This window comes from Trichechus manatus, unplaced genomic scaffold (genome assembly GCF_000243295.1).
Source record: "Trichechus manatus latirostris isolate Lorelei unplaced genomic scaffold, TriManLat1.0 scaffold00073, whole genome shotgun sequence".
NCBI lineage: Eukaryota > Metazoa > Chordata > Mammalia > Sirenia > Trichechidae > Trichechus > Trichechus manatus.
The window spans coordinates 1,891,435-1,906,462 of record NW_004444009.1 but is presented as its reverse complement, the minus strand read 5'-3'; the positions used below and the strand labels follow the sequence as shown (position 1 = coordinate 1,906,462).

At 40.5% G+C, this 15,028-nt stretch overlaps 1 protein-coding gene across 2 annotated transcripts in view; it reads left to right on the top strand.

Annotated features, from left to right (window-relative positions):
• NOTCH2 (notch receptor 2) overlaps positions 1-15,028 on the top strand; it is a 210,935-nt gene that overhangs the window by 142,740 nt on the left and 53,167 nt on the right. For both annotated transcript variants that reach the window (XM_004380333.2, XM_023734857.1), the window contains exons 6-8: positions 10,107-10,340; positions 12,526-12,681; positions 13,295-13,483. In XM_004380333.2, coding sequence (XP_004380390.1) covers positions 10,107-10,340; positions 12,526-12,681; positions 13,295-13,483 — 579 coding nt within the window. The remainder of the gene's footprint in view (positions 1-10,106; positions 10,341-12,525; positions 12,682-13,294; positions 13,484-15,028) is intronic.

Genomic DNA, 15,028 nt, shown 5'->3' with positions numbered 1-15,028 from the left:
TCCTCTTGATATTACACCATTTTTTAACTCAATTTCCAGTATTTAGACTTAGTTCTGTATGTAACTCTTTTGGGCTAACCAGCAGTACATTTATATCACAACTTTCTCATTCCTGAGTTCTTTCTTTTGATTTATTTTTTAGTCAAGTAAGTATATCTTTGAGTAATTTTTTTCTGGAAAGGGTATATGTTGGCATATTTTCTGAGCTCCTGACTATTTGAAAAATCTCTTTTAATTTCATTGCCTTCATGCACAAGTGACATACATTCTATGCCTAGCTTTGATTACATTCCAAGCAGTATCTAGTATAATTTTATGACTTTCCAGGTTCCCACAGAATGGTTATAAGTAGCTTCAAAAAGAGATATTTATGAAACAATTAACTGTTATATCCAACATATATTCCTGGATGCAATAGAGACCCAAAGAAGAAAAAGATTCAGTTCCTGCCTAGGTATTGAATTCTTGAGTCACAGCTTAATCTCATTAAGTACCTAGACATTGTTCCTTTGCTTTCTGAGGTGAGAATTATAGGGAAATCCAGTGTCGGACTGGTGTTTCTTCTTTTATGATAGGTATCTTGTTTTATTTTGTTTTTTTTTTTTTCTCCCGTCTTTAACCAATATTTGTCAAGGTATATTCTCTTTTTATTATTTTTTTCTCCCAGTGCTTTTTGAGTCCTTTGTAGACTTGGGTCTATCTTCAACTCAGAAAAGAGTATATTTTTCATTTGTTTTAGTGTCTTCAGGAACACCTATATCTTTACATTGGGTCTTTACATTAGCAGTTCTTTCTTCCTCATAACTAAAATCTCTCTCAATATTTTAATCTGCTTGTTTTTTCCTTTGCATTTTACTGGAGTTTCTTAAGCTTTTCCTTCATACCACTGACTTACTTTTCTATCCTGTCGGTTCTATCATTTGTAGCTTCCAATCCTGATTTTTATTTAGATTGCATTCTTATTTTTTTATAATGTTTCCTCATCTCATCTAGTTCCTTTCTATTTCTGCCTGCCTCTCAGCCAGCTCACCAGAGTCTGATGTCCTAGATCATTTTTCATCTCTTTACAGAACCTACAAGTGTCTAAATTTTTTCAGAGCACAGAATGAATTCTTTCTAAATTTTATTCATTTCTACAAGTGAACATTATTCACAAGCATGTTCTTTATCTACATCTTAAGTGGTATGTTTCCATCTTTTATGTTGCAGAATCTTTTAACAGGCCCCATGTTGGTCTTTTTCACTTTACTCAATCTGAGTAGAGTTGCTGCTTGCCCATAAATAGGATAGTTGATTCCCTTTGGATCCCTTTACTCTCAACCTGGCTGCAGTTAGACTTTTTTCTTCCAGTGAGGTAAGGGGCTCTTTTATGTAAACTGGTTTAACAGCCCAGCAGCCTGAAGGAAGTGGGGCCAGAGCCAGAGTGTGGGCTTCCTAGCGGGGGGACCGAAGCTTGGCCCCACTTTCTTCTCTGTGTGGAGAAGCCTCTGTGTCAGGGGCCAGCTTTCTGAATGCCCAGCCTTGTCCCAGCCTCCACGGCTCTCCGTACTGTGGTTGAGCCTGGTTGCTCTTTGGTGCTGCGGCATCTGGGATCCACCCCAGATGTACCACAGCCTTTCTTGTTGCTATAGCGGCCACAGGAGTGCTGGGACTCCACAGCACTTTAAATTGCTGTTGACCTGCAGGGGTGAAATGGAGTTCACTGCATTCTCCCCACTGCAGCCAGACTGGGTTTTCTGAAACACAGATCCGATCGTGTTGTTTCTTTGCTTAAAACGCTTCAGTGGGTCCCCCTTGTCTTTTGGGTAGAATTTCAAGGCTCTGCATGTAACTCCCTCTCCAGCCACATCTCTCTCCACTCCCCTGATGCAAACTTTATATATTGGAACCACCTGATTTTTTTTTCATTGCCTCAAATGAGCCATGCTTTCTGATTTATTCAAGCCTATACATATACACTCCCTTCTGCCTGAAATACTCCCCACACTCCCACCCCCACCACTGCACGTGCTCTTACACATATACACACTTTTTATACAACTTGGCTGACTCCTCCGGGGTATCTCACAGACTTTAACTTACAAGTTTCTTTCTCAAGTTTTTCTCTGTTCCTCCTACTCTGCGTTCCCAAGGCAGGATGTACTATCTCTTGTAAAACATGTATCACCCTGCATTATAATTGTTGGTTTGGTTGGAAAACCCTTATTTCTCTGCACATTCCTCAGGGTAGATGCCATGACTCTTTTGTTCACCATTATAATTCCAGTGTGTATAGCTCAGGGCCTGGCATATAATATATGCATTTCTTTTGAATGAATGAATGTTAATATTAAATTTTCCAGTTCCTGACCTGACCTCACCCTTACAAATTCTGGACTCTTAGTTGGTTCTGTCAGATTCCCACCTCCTTACCTCCTCGAGATACTTTAGTATCTTTCTTTAGTTTGGACAAAGTTTGTTCTACATCTGTAAAACTGTACTAATTGTATGTGAAGATTACGTTTGTCATTCAGTGTAAAGCATTTATCACAGTGTCTGATTCCTCAAGTTAACAATAAATATATTTTTACTGTCTGACTTGAAAGTCAGTAGTGAAGATTTAAAGAAATGATTTAAATTTCAAAGGAGGACTGAGAGAGAGGATGTCTTGCTAGAAGTGGGACTGGGGAATAAAGAGAAAAGCGATCTTTTCTCCCCTTAATTTTATGCAGATGGGTAGCATTTGGGAGAGGAGGATGACAGGGCCTCTATAGGAGAGGGCTGGCTGGGATAACGTCTTGAGGGAAGACTTAGGTTTCCGTTAAAGTAGGAAACCATAGTAGGCCCACCATAATGTAGAGTTACCTTGGGACATAGTTGAAGGATGGGCAAGAGGCAAGGTGAGTTTGGGTGTGGTAGAAATGAAATGTAGTTGAGCAGCTAAGGAAGGGGAGTAGGATGAAAGTTTGTGTACTGACTGGTAGATAAGTGGGTAATAGGAAGTGTTGGGGGATGAATGAACAGAATAGAGACATTCTTCAGAGCTGTGAGAGAGGTGAGTTGAAAGATTATTATTATTTTGGGATTAGTATGACTTAAGTAAGAGAAGTCTAGATAAACATTCATTTAACAAATATTTATTGAGCACTTCTCAATAAATATTATTAGCTGGGCACTGTGGTAAGTTCTGGGAATTCAGTGGTGAGCTAAACAGTTACCACTCATTTCTTCATGGAACTTACAGTCTAGTGAGGGACACAGACAGTACCCATATGATTCTCTGTAAAACTTTGAGCTGTAATAAGTGTCTTGAAGAAAAAGTAGAGGGTATTGTGAGCATATTAACAGGCAGAATGAATTCAGTTTGGGGTAGGCATGTGAGGGCACTTTGTGAAAATGACATCAGCTGTGGACAGTGAGTAAAATTAGTTAGGGGAAAGGTAGGGGTAAGAGTGTTCCAGGCACAGGAACATATGCAGAGAGCCTGAGGAGGGGGAAGGAATGTGATCATTCTGAGAAACAAAGAAAGGCCAGAGTGGCTGGAGCTACTGGTGTTTCAAGGGGAAAGACTGGCAAGGTAGGCAGAAAACATGGATAGCATTTAGAAATTTATCCTAAATGTAATGGAAGTCATCAAAGGGTTTTGAACAAACAGCATAATCCACTTCACATGCTGAGATCATTGTGGCAGGTGTTTAGAAAATATATTGATGGGGATGCAGGGAAACCAGTTAAGAGGCTTTTGAGGAGTCCAGAAAAAGATGATGGTGTCTAGGATTGGTGGTGGGGGCATTCACTGAGATTGCCATGTGTACCTTTACGTGTATCCTCCCACCTCTGCATTATTCACTGAGCTGCCTCCCCACCTCCAGGCCACATGCACACATCTGTGTGCTTGCACATGTGTGCACGCACACATCCTCTCACTAGGCAAACCGTAGACTCGTGTGTATACAGAACGGTTTAACTAGCATCACTCCCACTAGGTTGTAGAACAGTCAAGTTCTCAGGTCTTTAGCTCCAATAGAGGAATAGAAAATACCCTGTATATAGAGGAGAAGATTTTGTAGAATAGAGTTGTAAGAGCACTCTGTTATGATTTGGAAAGATATGAAACTCCAGAACTCAGGAGCTTGAGTGACTGGTGGGAAGGATATATCAGAGACTGAATTCTCTTGATTTAACCAGAAAAAGGGGATAGCAGGGTCAGGGCAAGGGCCAGCCAAGCTCATTTTTTATATGTTTCTCGTGTAGGGATTGTTGTTGCAATGAGAGCTGACCCTTAACATGGCCACTGATGTGATAAAACTTTTTCCCACAGACTTCACAGTTGAGAGATGACTAAGAAGAGTGAGGACGTCTTCAAGGAGTGCTAAGGCTCAGTGATCATTGGTTTTTTGTGGGGGGTTTTGTTCCTCCTCTCCCAATCAGTTTCTTGTACCTTATGAGAGACATAAGGAGGTGTTTGTATCCCAATGTGTACCTCATAAATGGTGTGTTCAGTGGTCCATGGGTCACTTGGCTAGAGGTTAAGGCTAATGAGGCCCAGGGCATGGTTTCCATTTCACTACAGACCTGTTATGTCCACTCTGTTATATTTATTGCCCATAATCTTACTCAATCATCCTGTGGTTTTAAGACCATAGGATGGGACAATAAGAAAAGATCAGCATGAAACTGTCCATACTCTTGCAAAAACATAACAGGTTATTGTTTTTAATGCAGATTAATGGTGGATTAGTAGTGTTATCATCATCTGTAGTGCTACTGAACCATCTTCCTCTTCCCCTGCTTTGCTCAATCCTGCCTTGTGCCTCAACGGTCAGCTCAGATTCCCCTTCCTCATTTTGAAGATTTACTTAATCTGCAGTGACTTCACACCCTCAAAGTCCTTTTTTGCACTTAATGATTTTCATCTCTAATTCTTCTGTTTCTAATTCTTCTCCCACCTAGCTGTACAAACTTGGAGAAGTCACTGTACCTCTCTGAGTCCTAGTGTCCTCATCTGTAAAATGAGCATATTGAACTAGATACTCTCTAAGATTTAGTCCACCACTGTACACCAAGTGTCTAGTACAGCCTGGCATGTATACTGAGGTGAATGATAGACATAGTTCCTGCCCTCATGGAGTTTAGAGCCTAACAGGGACACAGAGTATCAGGAGTAAACAAATACATTTAAAATGACATTTTATGATAAATGCCAGGATGGGATTGAGTGGAATAGATGCAGTGATGGAGAATAATGGGGAAGGTGTATTTGGAGATCTACTTAGATTATAAGGGAGGTCTGAAGGGTGAGAAGTAACTAGCCATATGAGTAAGAGGGGAAAGAATGTTCCAGGTAGAGAGAACAGCATATGCAGAGGTACTGAGGTAGGAAAGAAGGTTTGAGGAACCACCAGAAACCATTGTGGCTGAAACAAAATGCCTGAAGGAGGAGTGGAGCTACGTAAGATTGGCGATAAAGGAGTTCATGCAGGATACTATAAGTTATGGAAAGTAGTTGGAACTTTATTTGAAGTGGAATGAGAAGGAATTGGAAGATTTTAAGCAGGGAACAATATTATCTGATTTATACCTTGAACATATTTCTCTGGCTACTGTGTAGATAATAGATTGAAGAGGGGAGAGGGTGGAAGTGGGACATCCAATAATGTGGCTATTGCAGTAGTTAAGGGAGAGATCTCGATTGCCTAGACAAATTTGGTGGCAGGGGAAATGGAAAGAAATAGATGGACGTGAGATATATTTAAAAGGCAGAAATGATTGGCCAGAAGACTGTCAGCAGCTACGGGTGACTCTCAGTGTTTAAGGTGTCGATCAGCCAAGGATTTGGTAGTGTGGCATTTCATACCAGGTTAGTCCAGACTCATAATGGCAATAAAGAAGATAGTTTTTAAAAACAAGTTATTTCCTTTCTCTTTTTGTGTATAGGAAATGGCAAGGGCCTAAATAGCCCACTGCCTTAGACCAGGTGTTAAATGGCAGTAGCCTACAGTCTCTGGCAGGTGGAAATTACTAAGAGGAATAATTGATGCCCTCAAAAACTTGCCCAGCTGAGCTTTGTGCAACATATTTTGGAAGTTCACCAGCACAGCTTGTGTGTTGACAAAGATGATGATGCATACTGAGACTTGTTCAAACAGAAGAGTTGGTAGCTTGGTGGGGTGTGGAAACAACACAGCTCTACCTTTTTACCAGAAGGCTTTTATATGCTAGGTAGCCCATAACTTAGCTCTGTCTGTTCCTCTTCCTACTAACGTTTACTTCTAGTCCCTCCTGTATGATATTGGCAGACTAATCTTCAAACACAGCTTTGATCATGTCTTACCCCACTCATGAACCTACAATCACTCTCCTTTGCTTTTTGTGTCAAGTTCCGAATTCATATTCGAATTCAAAGCTTCAAACAACCTCCAGCCTTTTCTCCTTTTAAGCCTCAATGCCAAGAATGCATCCCATTTATTCCATTATCTTCAAGACCTAACCTTATGTCCCTCAGTAAGCCTTCTCCTTCCAGCCCATGGTGGTGCTTTCTTGGCATGGAGTACTAGGAAAAGCCAGATGACCCTAGACAATACACCTGACCACTATGAATAGTCACTAGAACTTTTCCTATCCTAATATCTAGTGACCTTCTGCTTTTATTGCATTCTACCACACATGTTCTTAAATTGTCTTAAGACCCTAAGATCAGGGACATAGTCTATAGTTCTTGTGTATCACATCCAGGACTGGGTACTTTACTGTGCTGCTGTGGAAGGAGCATTCGAGTCGGAGTCAGATTGACTGGGTTTGAATGACAGCATTCTCACTTACTAGCTTTATGACCTTGGGAAAGCTGTTTAACCTTTCTAAGCCTTAGGTTTCTTTTTTTTAGGCTCCTGCATTTGTTTCCTCCTGTGCCAAGAGGGTGGTGACATGAAGGAAGTGCAGTATCTTAGCAGACATTGCATTGGGAATTTTGGAATAAGCAATTGTGGCCGTCCTGGTTACTACTTTCTACATTCTGAATTTAAGAACTGGTTGATAGAAGTGGAATTAGGAAGGAAAAAAAAAAAAATCTGACAGAAATGAGGCTAGGAGGAATGATGTTCAGGAGAAATGTATTGAACTCAGAGAAGGATTATCCATCCTGTAGAAAATTACTTATAAGCCAGTCATGTCTTGACTCACTGGATTTCATGTCTCTAACGAACAGTGTCTAACAGATACAGGGTCCTAAGGTATTCAGTGAAGGTATCTAACCTTCAAAAATCAGTCTTGTTCAAAAAATTGTGAACTGTACCCAAAAGTACACTTTATTTTTGGATAGTAGGTTGCAGTCATGAGTTTTCCCAGTAATCTGATCATGTGAGTTGTGATTTTCATCTTCGCCTTCTCACCCTGTCCACTTCCCATGCTTCTGTGCACTTGGGAAAACAGACATACAGAGATGGTGTGATGGTCAGATTCACCTCGCAAGTCTTTGTTAAGAATTTTAGAGTCAGGCAGCTCCAGTGTTCAAGTCCCAGCTCTTCTGCACTCACTGCCTTACAGTGGACAAGTTGTTTTACCTCTCTGAGCCTGTTTCCTCAACTGTAAATGAGATCATTTTTGTGATAGCCCCAATACCTGGTTCATAGTAGACAATCGGTAACTATTAGTTTCCTTTTCCTAAAAATGCCAATTTCCATTCCAAGGATTGGTTTATTACTTACTGTGTCTTACTACAATATATAAGTGTCTAGGTATTATAAGAAAGGCATACAAAATATTTTTAAGCACACGATGTCTTATACTCAGAATTATCACAGAGCCAGTCAAAAAGAAAAATGGCATCTAATTACTCATGTTCAGAAAGTCAGTTTGTTTTGGGGACAGCATAGATTCTTTAGCGTACATCCAAGAGACAAGAATCTCAGCAATTTTCCATGTTACAGGAACTCTTCACCTATTTCTTGGTCATGTTTTCATTTCTAAATCCCACCTGCATCCTAATGACACAGCTGTTTTTATTCTGAGGCAGCATTTCAGCTAGCACAGTAAGGGAGCAAAGTTTTCGATAATAAGTGATATCATCTGCCCTGGGGGAGATGATTGCCCAAGTGTCTGCTTCTGAGACTCCATTTAGTCACCAACTCACTCACTCACTCTCTCGCTCGCTTACTCATTCACTCTATATTAGTTAATATTCTTGACTGTAACTGACAGAAACCCAACACAAATTAGCATAACTAAAAAGAGAAACCTATTGCCAAGGACATCTCTCAGAATGGCTGAGCCACTGAATGGGCTCAGGAGCAGTTGGGCTTCAGGAACAACTAGAACCAGAAACTTGAATGCCACCAGGGCTCTATTTTTCTCTACTTTGTACATCTGATTTATCCTTGTCACTTTCTATGCAGGCTGACCAAAGTCACTAGTCTAAAATGAGTGCCTAGTCTAAAAATTTGAGAAAGAGACATAGTGATGCAGCTTGGATCAGATGCTCATTTGGGTTCAGTCAGTTGGAACCAGGAGGACGAGATCATGTAAAAACATGGTGATTCTTTCAGGGATTATATGAATGAAATGGAGTGAGGGAAGAGCACAGAAAAGGGTTGCTGGGCAGAGAGTTCCAGAGATGCCCACACACCCATCCAGCCATCTTAGGCTGTGAGCTCTTGGCTGGAAATACAAAGAAAATCCCTGAACAGAGGTTGCTTGCAGCCAAGTGATAGGAGATGGATGTGCAAGCAAAGAAGTGCAGTAGAGTGTCGCCGGTTCCGTAATCCTGTATATACAGGTTAGGAGTACAGTAAACATGGTCACTTGGGTTAAATCAAACACAACTAGCTTCTGCCAGCAATGATGGCTACATAGCCAGGCACACTGTAGACCTTCCACAACTACCTGAGCCAGCTGAATTGTTGTTAGTTATTCTGGGGACTAGAGAGAGCCTTGGCATTTTCTAAGGAGAAACATCATGTGTTTTTTCATTAAGAGGACTCTTCATCAGAATGCCTTTTTGAATTATTCGTTGAGTTATTTTTAAGGAGGAAGAATGAAGGACACCCTGAAGTTTTGGAGTTTTAGCACCTTGTCAAGTTTTAGAGAATTCAGATTATCTGAATTGTAGTTCCCTTTGATAGCTCTCTAAACTGGTTTTTCAAAGGCTTCCAATGAGGCCAATTCATCGACTTGTTTTACAGCTCAGGTGGTTTGACACTAAACTTCTTGTTAATAAAAAATTCCTTGGTTGAAGTCCTACTCTTGTTCCTTGTCAGGAGATCCAAACCTTTTCCTTAGTTCTCCATCCTCTGCTATAGCAGTGACCTGAAGCATATCCATGGGTGGTCTCATGTTTATCGTCCTTCAGTTTTCTCCTTTTCAGGTAGAGCAAACCTATCCTTTCCACTTCTCCTGTTATATTGGGTGGGCTTTCTGTGTCTTGTTCCACAAATGCACATCCTTGAAGATTGCTCCACTCTCATGGTTCTTGGCTTTGCCTTTTACATCCATGTTTTACCAGAATTTTTCATTGTCCTTAATCTCTTCTCTCTATCCTTGTTTGCCGTAACATTTTTCTTTATTAAACCTTTTATTTTGAGATAATTATAGATGCACATGGAGATGTAAGAAATAACACAGAGAGGCCCTGCATGCCCTTTTTCCAGTTTCCCCCAATGGTGACATCTTGCACAACTATCCTACAATATTACAACCATTGATACAGTCAAGGTACAGAAAGAACAGTTGCTGTGACATTTTGACACATAGATTCCTTCTCATTATTCTTTTCCTTATCCGTCTCTTACACTCTTTTCTCGTTGCTCTTCTCATTCATATATTCATTGCCCCAGGCGTTTAACTGTGTCAAGGTTCCTACAGGTTTTATATTCTCTTTGATATGTTGTCTAAATTCTCATGTTGTCAGTTTCTCATGGTGGCAACTTGTATTCTTCTGTAAATTACTAGCCTGGAATAAATATCATTTGGATGGCTCAAGGCCGCCTTAAAATTCCACAATGTCCTGGTCTGCTGTGAGCTCTACTGTGCCTCAGTTTAAGGCAAGTCACATGATGGCGAAGAGTGTGTAGGGGCTGATGTGGTCCTAATCCTTTGAGACTTAAGAACCCTAATCAGGCATTTCCCCCCAAAAGGACAATTCTGCACTGAAGATGTAGATGAGTGTCTTCTACAACCCAATGCCTGTCAGAATGGGGGCACCTGTACCAACCGCAATGGAGGCTACGGGTGCGTGTGTGTTAATGGCTGGAGTGGAGATGACTGCAGCGAGAACATCGATGACTGTGCCTTCGCCTCCTGCACTCCAGGCTCCACCTGCATTGACCGTGTGGCCTCCTTCTCTTGCATGTGCCCAGAAGGAAAGGCAGGTAAGGACAGCAGAAGGACAGAGTTGGGGATCAGGGGAAGGGTGGGAGAGTGTTCAGGACTTCTTCTCTTTCATCCTAATATCAGTGTTCTTTGAATTACCGTCTTTAGGAATACGTCACTCAAGACTGTTCCTCTGGAAATGTAATCTGCCAGCCAAAGTGCTATGAGTTAGTCTTCTTCCTTAGGACTTTCCAACTCTATGTACCTCAGTTTTTCATTCCAAAAAAAGAAAGTAACTATGGTCTTTGGAGGTATCTGTTGACCTCCTTGAGTGCTCAGGCTGAAAAGCACCTCAGAAATTAAGACGACTAATAACTGGATTCAGGTACTTCAATTTAAAAAAGAAATAATCCATTTTCTCAGAAGGAGTTGGCAGGAGAGAAGTATCTAAGTGCATTCCAGCCCTCAATGTCTATGGAAAAATTCCTGTAAGGGAGGATTTTTACAGACTACAAAGTTAACATTAACATCACTCCAGCCTCTGTCAGTCTAACAGCTTCTAGTTCCAGGAGTAGGAAAGCAATGAAGGGAGGAATGTGATAGAAGAATATAGCTTAAGTTGAGGGAACGTTCTGTCCAGAAGTTTTGAAATGTTCTTACACCTATGTCTTTCCAAAAGCCGCACCTCCAGCTTTGTGGAAGAAGCATTAGTTACCTGTTCTTAAGCTAATTGCAGACTGGAAAATCCAGTTCCCTTGTGAACTAGGCAGAACATGGGGCCTGGTAATGTCTTCAGAGTCCTGAGGGCACCAGAGCCAGGAATGTTGATACTATAAAAAGGCTGCTTTCGGAATGTCTGACAATGTTCAGCTGCTTTTTTCTTTTGAGAATGGTGAAATGCTGATGGCCCTGGACTCATCAGGCAGCATGATTTTTTTTTTTTCTGCACTGAAACCAGCTTTATTTAAATTGTCTTTCCAATTTCCAGTTTATAAAAAAGGCGGTATAAGGAATCAAATGTCAAACTCCCAACCTGATCACAGCTGAATGATACTTTTGTCCTATGTATTTTCGTATTTTTCTCTTAAATGAATTCGGAAGTTGGATAACCCATGAAAAAGGAAACAAAAGAAACTTGAAAAGTAATTTTTAAAATGTATTAAAAGCAGTGTATTAAAAATTCTTTTCAAATTTCTTGACTCAGTATTGTGCATTGGGGCCAGGAGAAAAGTAGAATTATAGCATCTTAATCTTTTTACCTGTTTTCATTTTTTTTAAGTGATCATTCATGATTTGGTATCAGAATCTCCAAACAATTTAAAAGTAACGTCAAAGGGTTGAGAGATGATTTGTAATTAGATGGCTCTTAAACGCTGAAGTTCTGGTCTCTTCAACATGCCTGAAATAGTTTTGTGAATAAGAGACAGAGCTTAGTGAATAAAGAAAACAAGTATGAGAAGGGGCTTTATACAAATACTCATCTTTGTAAGTGAGGCTGAACTGTGTGGACAACTACTTTTGCCTGCACTCTATTGGCCTAGAAGAGTGTTTGATGGCCACCTTCTTTCTTCCCATTCATTAATACATTCAACTAATATTTATAGAAAAGAAACTATGTTCCTGAGTTTTACCCCAACAATAGCAATAACAAGAAAAGGGCCCTTGAGAGCATACTCTACACACAAGAAAAGTCTGCAAGCCAGAGCAAAAATGGATTTCTCAAAGCTTGGGAGAAAGAAGGGAAGCAGCATCTGAGGTGATTCCAGTGTCTCACCTCCATCAGGCAGCATGATTTTGGAGAAATAGGGTTGCCAGAAAAAAAAATACAGGATGTCTGCAACATTTGTGATACACTTACGCTAAAAAGAATTTGTTGTTTATCTGAAATTCAAACTGAAATAGACATCCTCTGTTTTTATTTTCTAAATCTGGCAACCGTATCAGGAGAATACCTCCAGTTTCCTGTCTCCTCATTCTCATTTTCTAGCCTGTAGGTGTCTCTTCCTGTGCACAGAGGTCTAACAGAGATCAAGGGCAGGGCACTAGGGTAGTCTGCAGCAACTGGTTGCTTTGCTGATGGTTGCAGACTCCCCTAAGGTAGGGTCAGGCAAAGGAGAAGTTGCATCTGAATCTCTGTGTTGTATTTTGGTCAGCTGATCATGAGATTTTTTTCCTTCTCTGTGAAAGAGAAAACTCTTTTCAAAGTGAGGGACATTTTCTCTTCTTTGCCCTAACCTGCAACAGGTCTCTTGTGTCATCTGGATGATGCATGCATCAGCAATCCTTGCCACAAGGGGGCTCTGTGTGATACCAACCCCTTGAACGGGCAGTATATTTGCACCTGCCCACAAGGCTACAAAGGCGCTGACTGTACAGAAGATGTGGATGAGTGTGCCATGGGTGAGTATACAGACCCTTTTCCTACTCATTGTGATATGTGTTGAGGTTAGCAATCATTTAAACGTAAGCACATTTTACTGTACCTGTTGCCATCGAGTCAATTCCAACTCATAGCAACCCTATACGACAGAGTAGAACTGCGCCATAGGGTTTCCAAGGAGTAGCTGGTGGATTCGAACTGCCGATCTTTTGGTTAGCAGCCATAGCTTTTAACCACTGCACCACCAGGGCTCCCACATTTTACTAGACGACCATATTAAACCCAAACATCAGGTCTGTCCTGTTACATGCCACTGTTTACAGCTAACTTTTTCAGCATAACCATATATTCCATTCTGGGAGTTGAAATATATGAATGGTCTGTACTTGACTCTTAATATAAAGCACTCCCTCAGTGACAGTTTGGTCAAAAGAAGTGCAGAGATGTATGAGATGAGATTGCCCTAGTCTCATTTTTGTTTTTTTAAATCAGAGAAGGAAATAGGAAGTTAAGAACTAGATCATTAAGGGACTGGCCCTAGTGCTATAAACATCAGACCCACTTCTGTAGTCCACATTTGTTGAAACTGTATCAAGAGCTTTGATCCCAGTAATTGGTGCCTGTGTATTCTAGCCAACAGCAACCCATGTGAGCATGCAGGAAAATGTGTGAATACAGATGGCGCCTTCCACTGTGAATGTCTGAAGGGCTATGCAGGGCCTCGTTGTGAGATGGACATCAATGAGTGCCATTCAGACCCGTGCCAGAATGATGCCACCTGCTTGGATAAGATTGGAGGATTCACATGTCTGTGCATGCCAGGTAAGTGGGTCCATCCTTGCCTACAGAGAAGGGACTGTACTACATTTCCCTTAGGTGGAACACTCAATATACTGTAGCAATTCCACTAGCTTTGAAAGCATTCCCCTTGAGAATGGGAACCAAACAAGGATGCCCTTTATCACCACTCTTCTTCAACATTGTGTTGGAGGTCCTATCCAGAGCAGTTAGGCTAGAAAAAGAAATAAAGGGCATCCAGATTGGTAGGGAAGGAGTCAAAGTATCTTTGTTTGCAGATGATATGATCTTATGCACAGAAAACCCCAAAGAATCCACAAGAAAACTACTGGACCTAATAGAAGATTTCAACAAGTATCAGGGTACAAGATAAACATACAAAAATCAGTTGGATTCCTTTACACCAACAAAGAGAACGTCGAAGAGGAAATCACGAAATCAATACCATTTACAATAGCCCCCAAGAAGATAAAATACTTAGGAATAAATCTAACCAGAGATGTAAAAGATCTATACAATGAAGACTATAAGACACTACTGCAAGAAACCAAAAGAGACCTGCATAAGTGGAAAAACATACCTTGCTCATGGGTAGGTAGACTCAACATTGTGAAAATGTCAGTTCTACCCAAAGCGATCTACATAAACAAGGTAATCCAATCCAAATTTTACTGGCATTTTTTAAGGAGATGGAGAAACAAATCACCAACTTCATATGGAAAGGGAAGAGACTCGAAATAAGTAAAGCATTACTCAAGAAGAAGAACAAAGTGGGGGCCTCACTCACACTACCTGATTTTAGAACCTATTATACCACCACAGTAGACAAAACAGCCTCATACTGGTACAACAACAGATACGTAGACCAATGGAACAGAATTGAGAATCCAGACATAAGTTCATCCACCTATGGGCAGCTGATATTTGACAAAGGCCCAAAGTTCGTTAATTGGGGAAAAGACAGTCTCTTTAACAAACGATGCTGGCATAACTGGATATCCATCAGCAAAAAACTGAAATAGGACCCATACTTCACACCATGCACAAAAACTAACTCAAGATGGATCAAAGACTTAAATATGAAATTGAAAATGTTAAAGATCCTGGAAGAAAAAATAGGGACAACGCTAGGAGCCGTAATACATGACATAAACACTATACGAACTATAAGTAATAATGTACAAGCACCAGAAGACACACCAGATAAATGAGAGCTCCTAAAAATCAAACACTTATGCTCATCAAAAGACTTCACCAAAAGAGTAAAAAGACAACCTACAGAATGGAAAAAATTTTTGGCTACGACAAATCCGATCAGCATCTAATCTCTGAAATCTATAAGATACTACAAAACCTCAACAACAAAAAAACAAATAACCTAATTAAAAAATGGACAAAGGATATGAACAGGCACTTTGCCAAAGAAGATATTCAGGTGGCTAACAGACACATGAAGCAATGCTCATGATCATTTAGCCATTAGAGAAATGCAGATCAAAACTACAATGAGATATCATCTCACCCCAACAAGGCTAGCATTAATCCAAAAAACACAAAACAATAAATGCT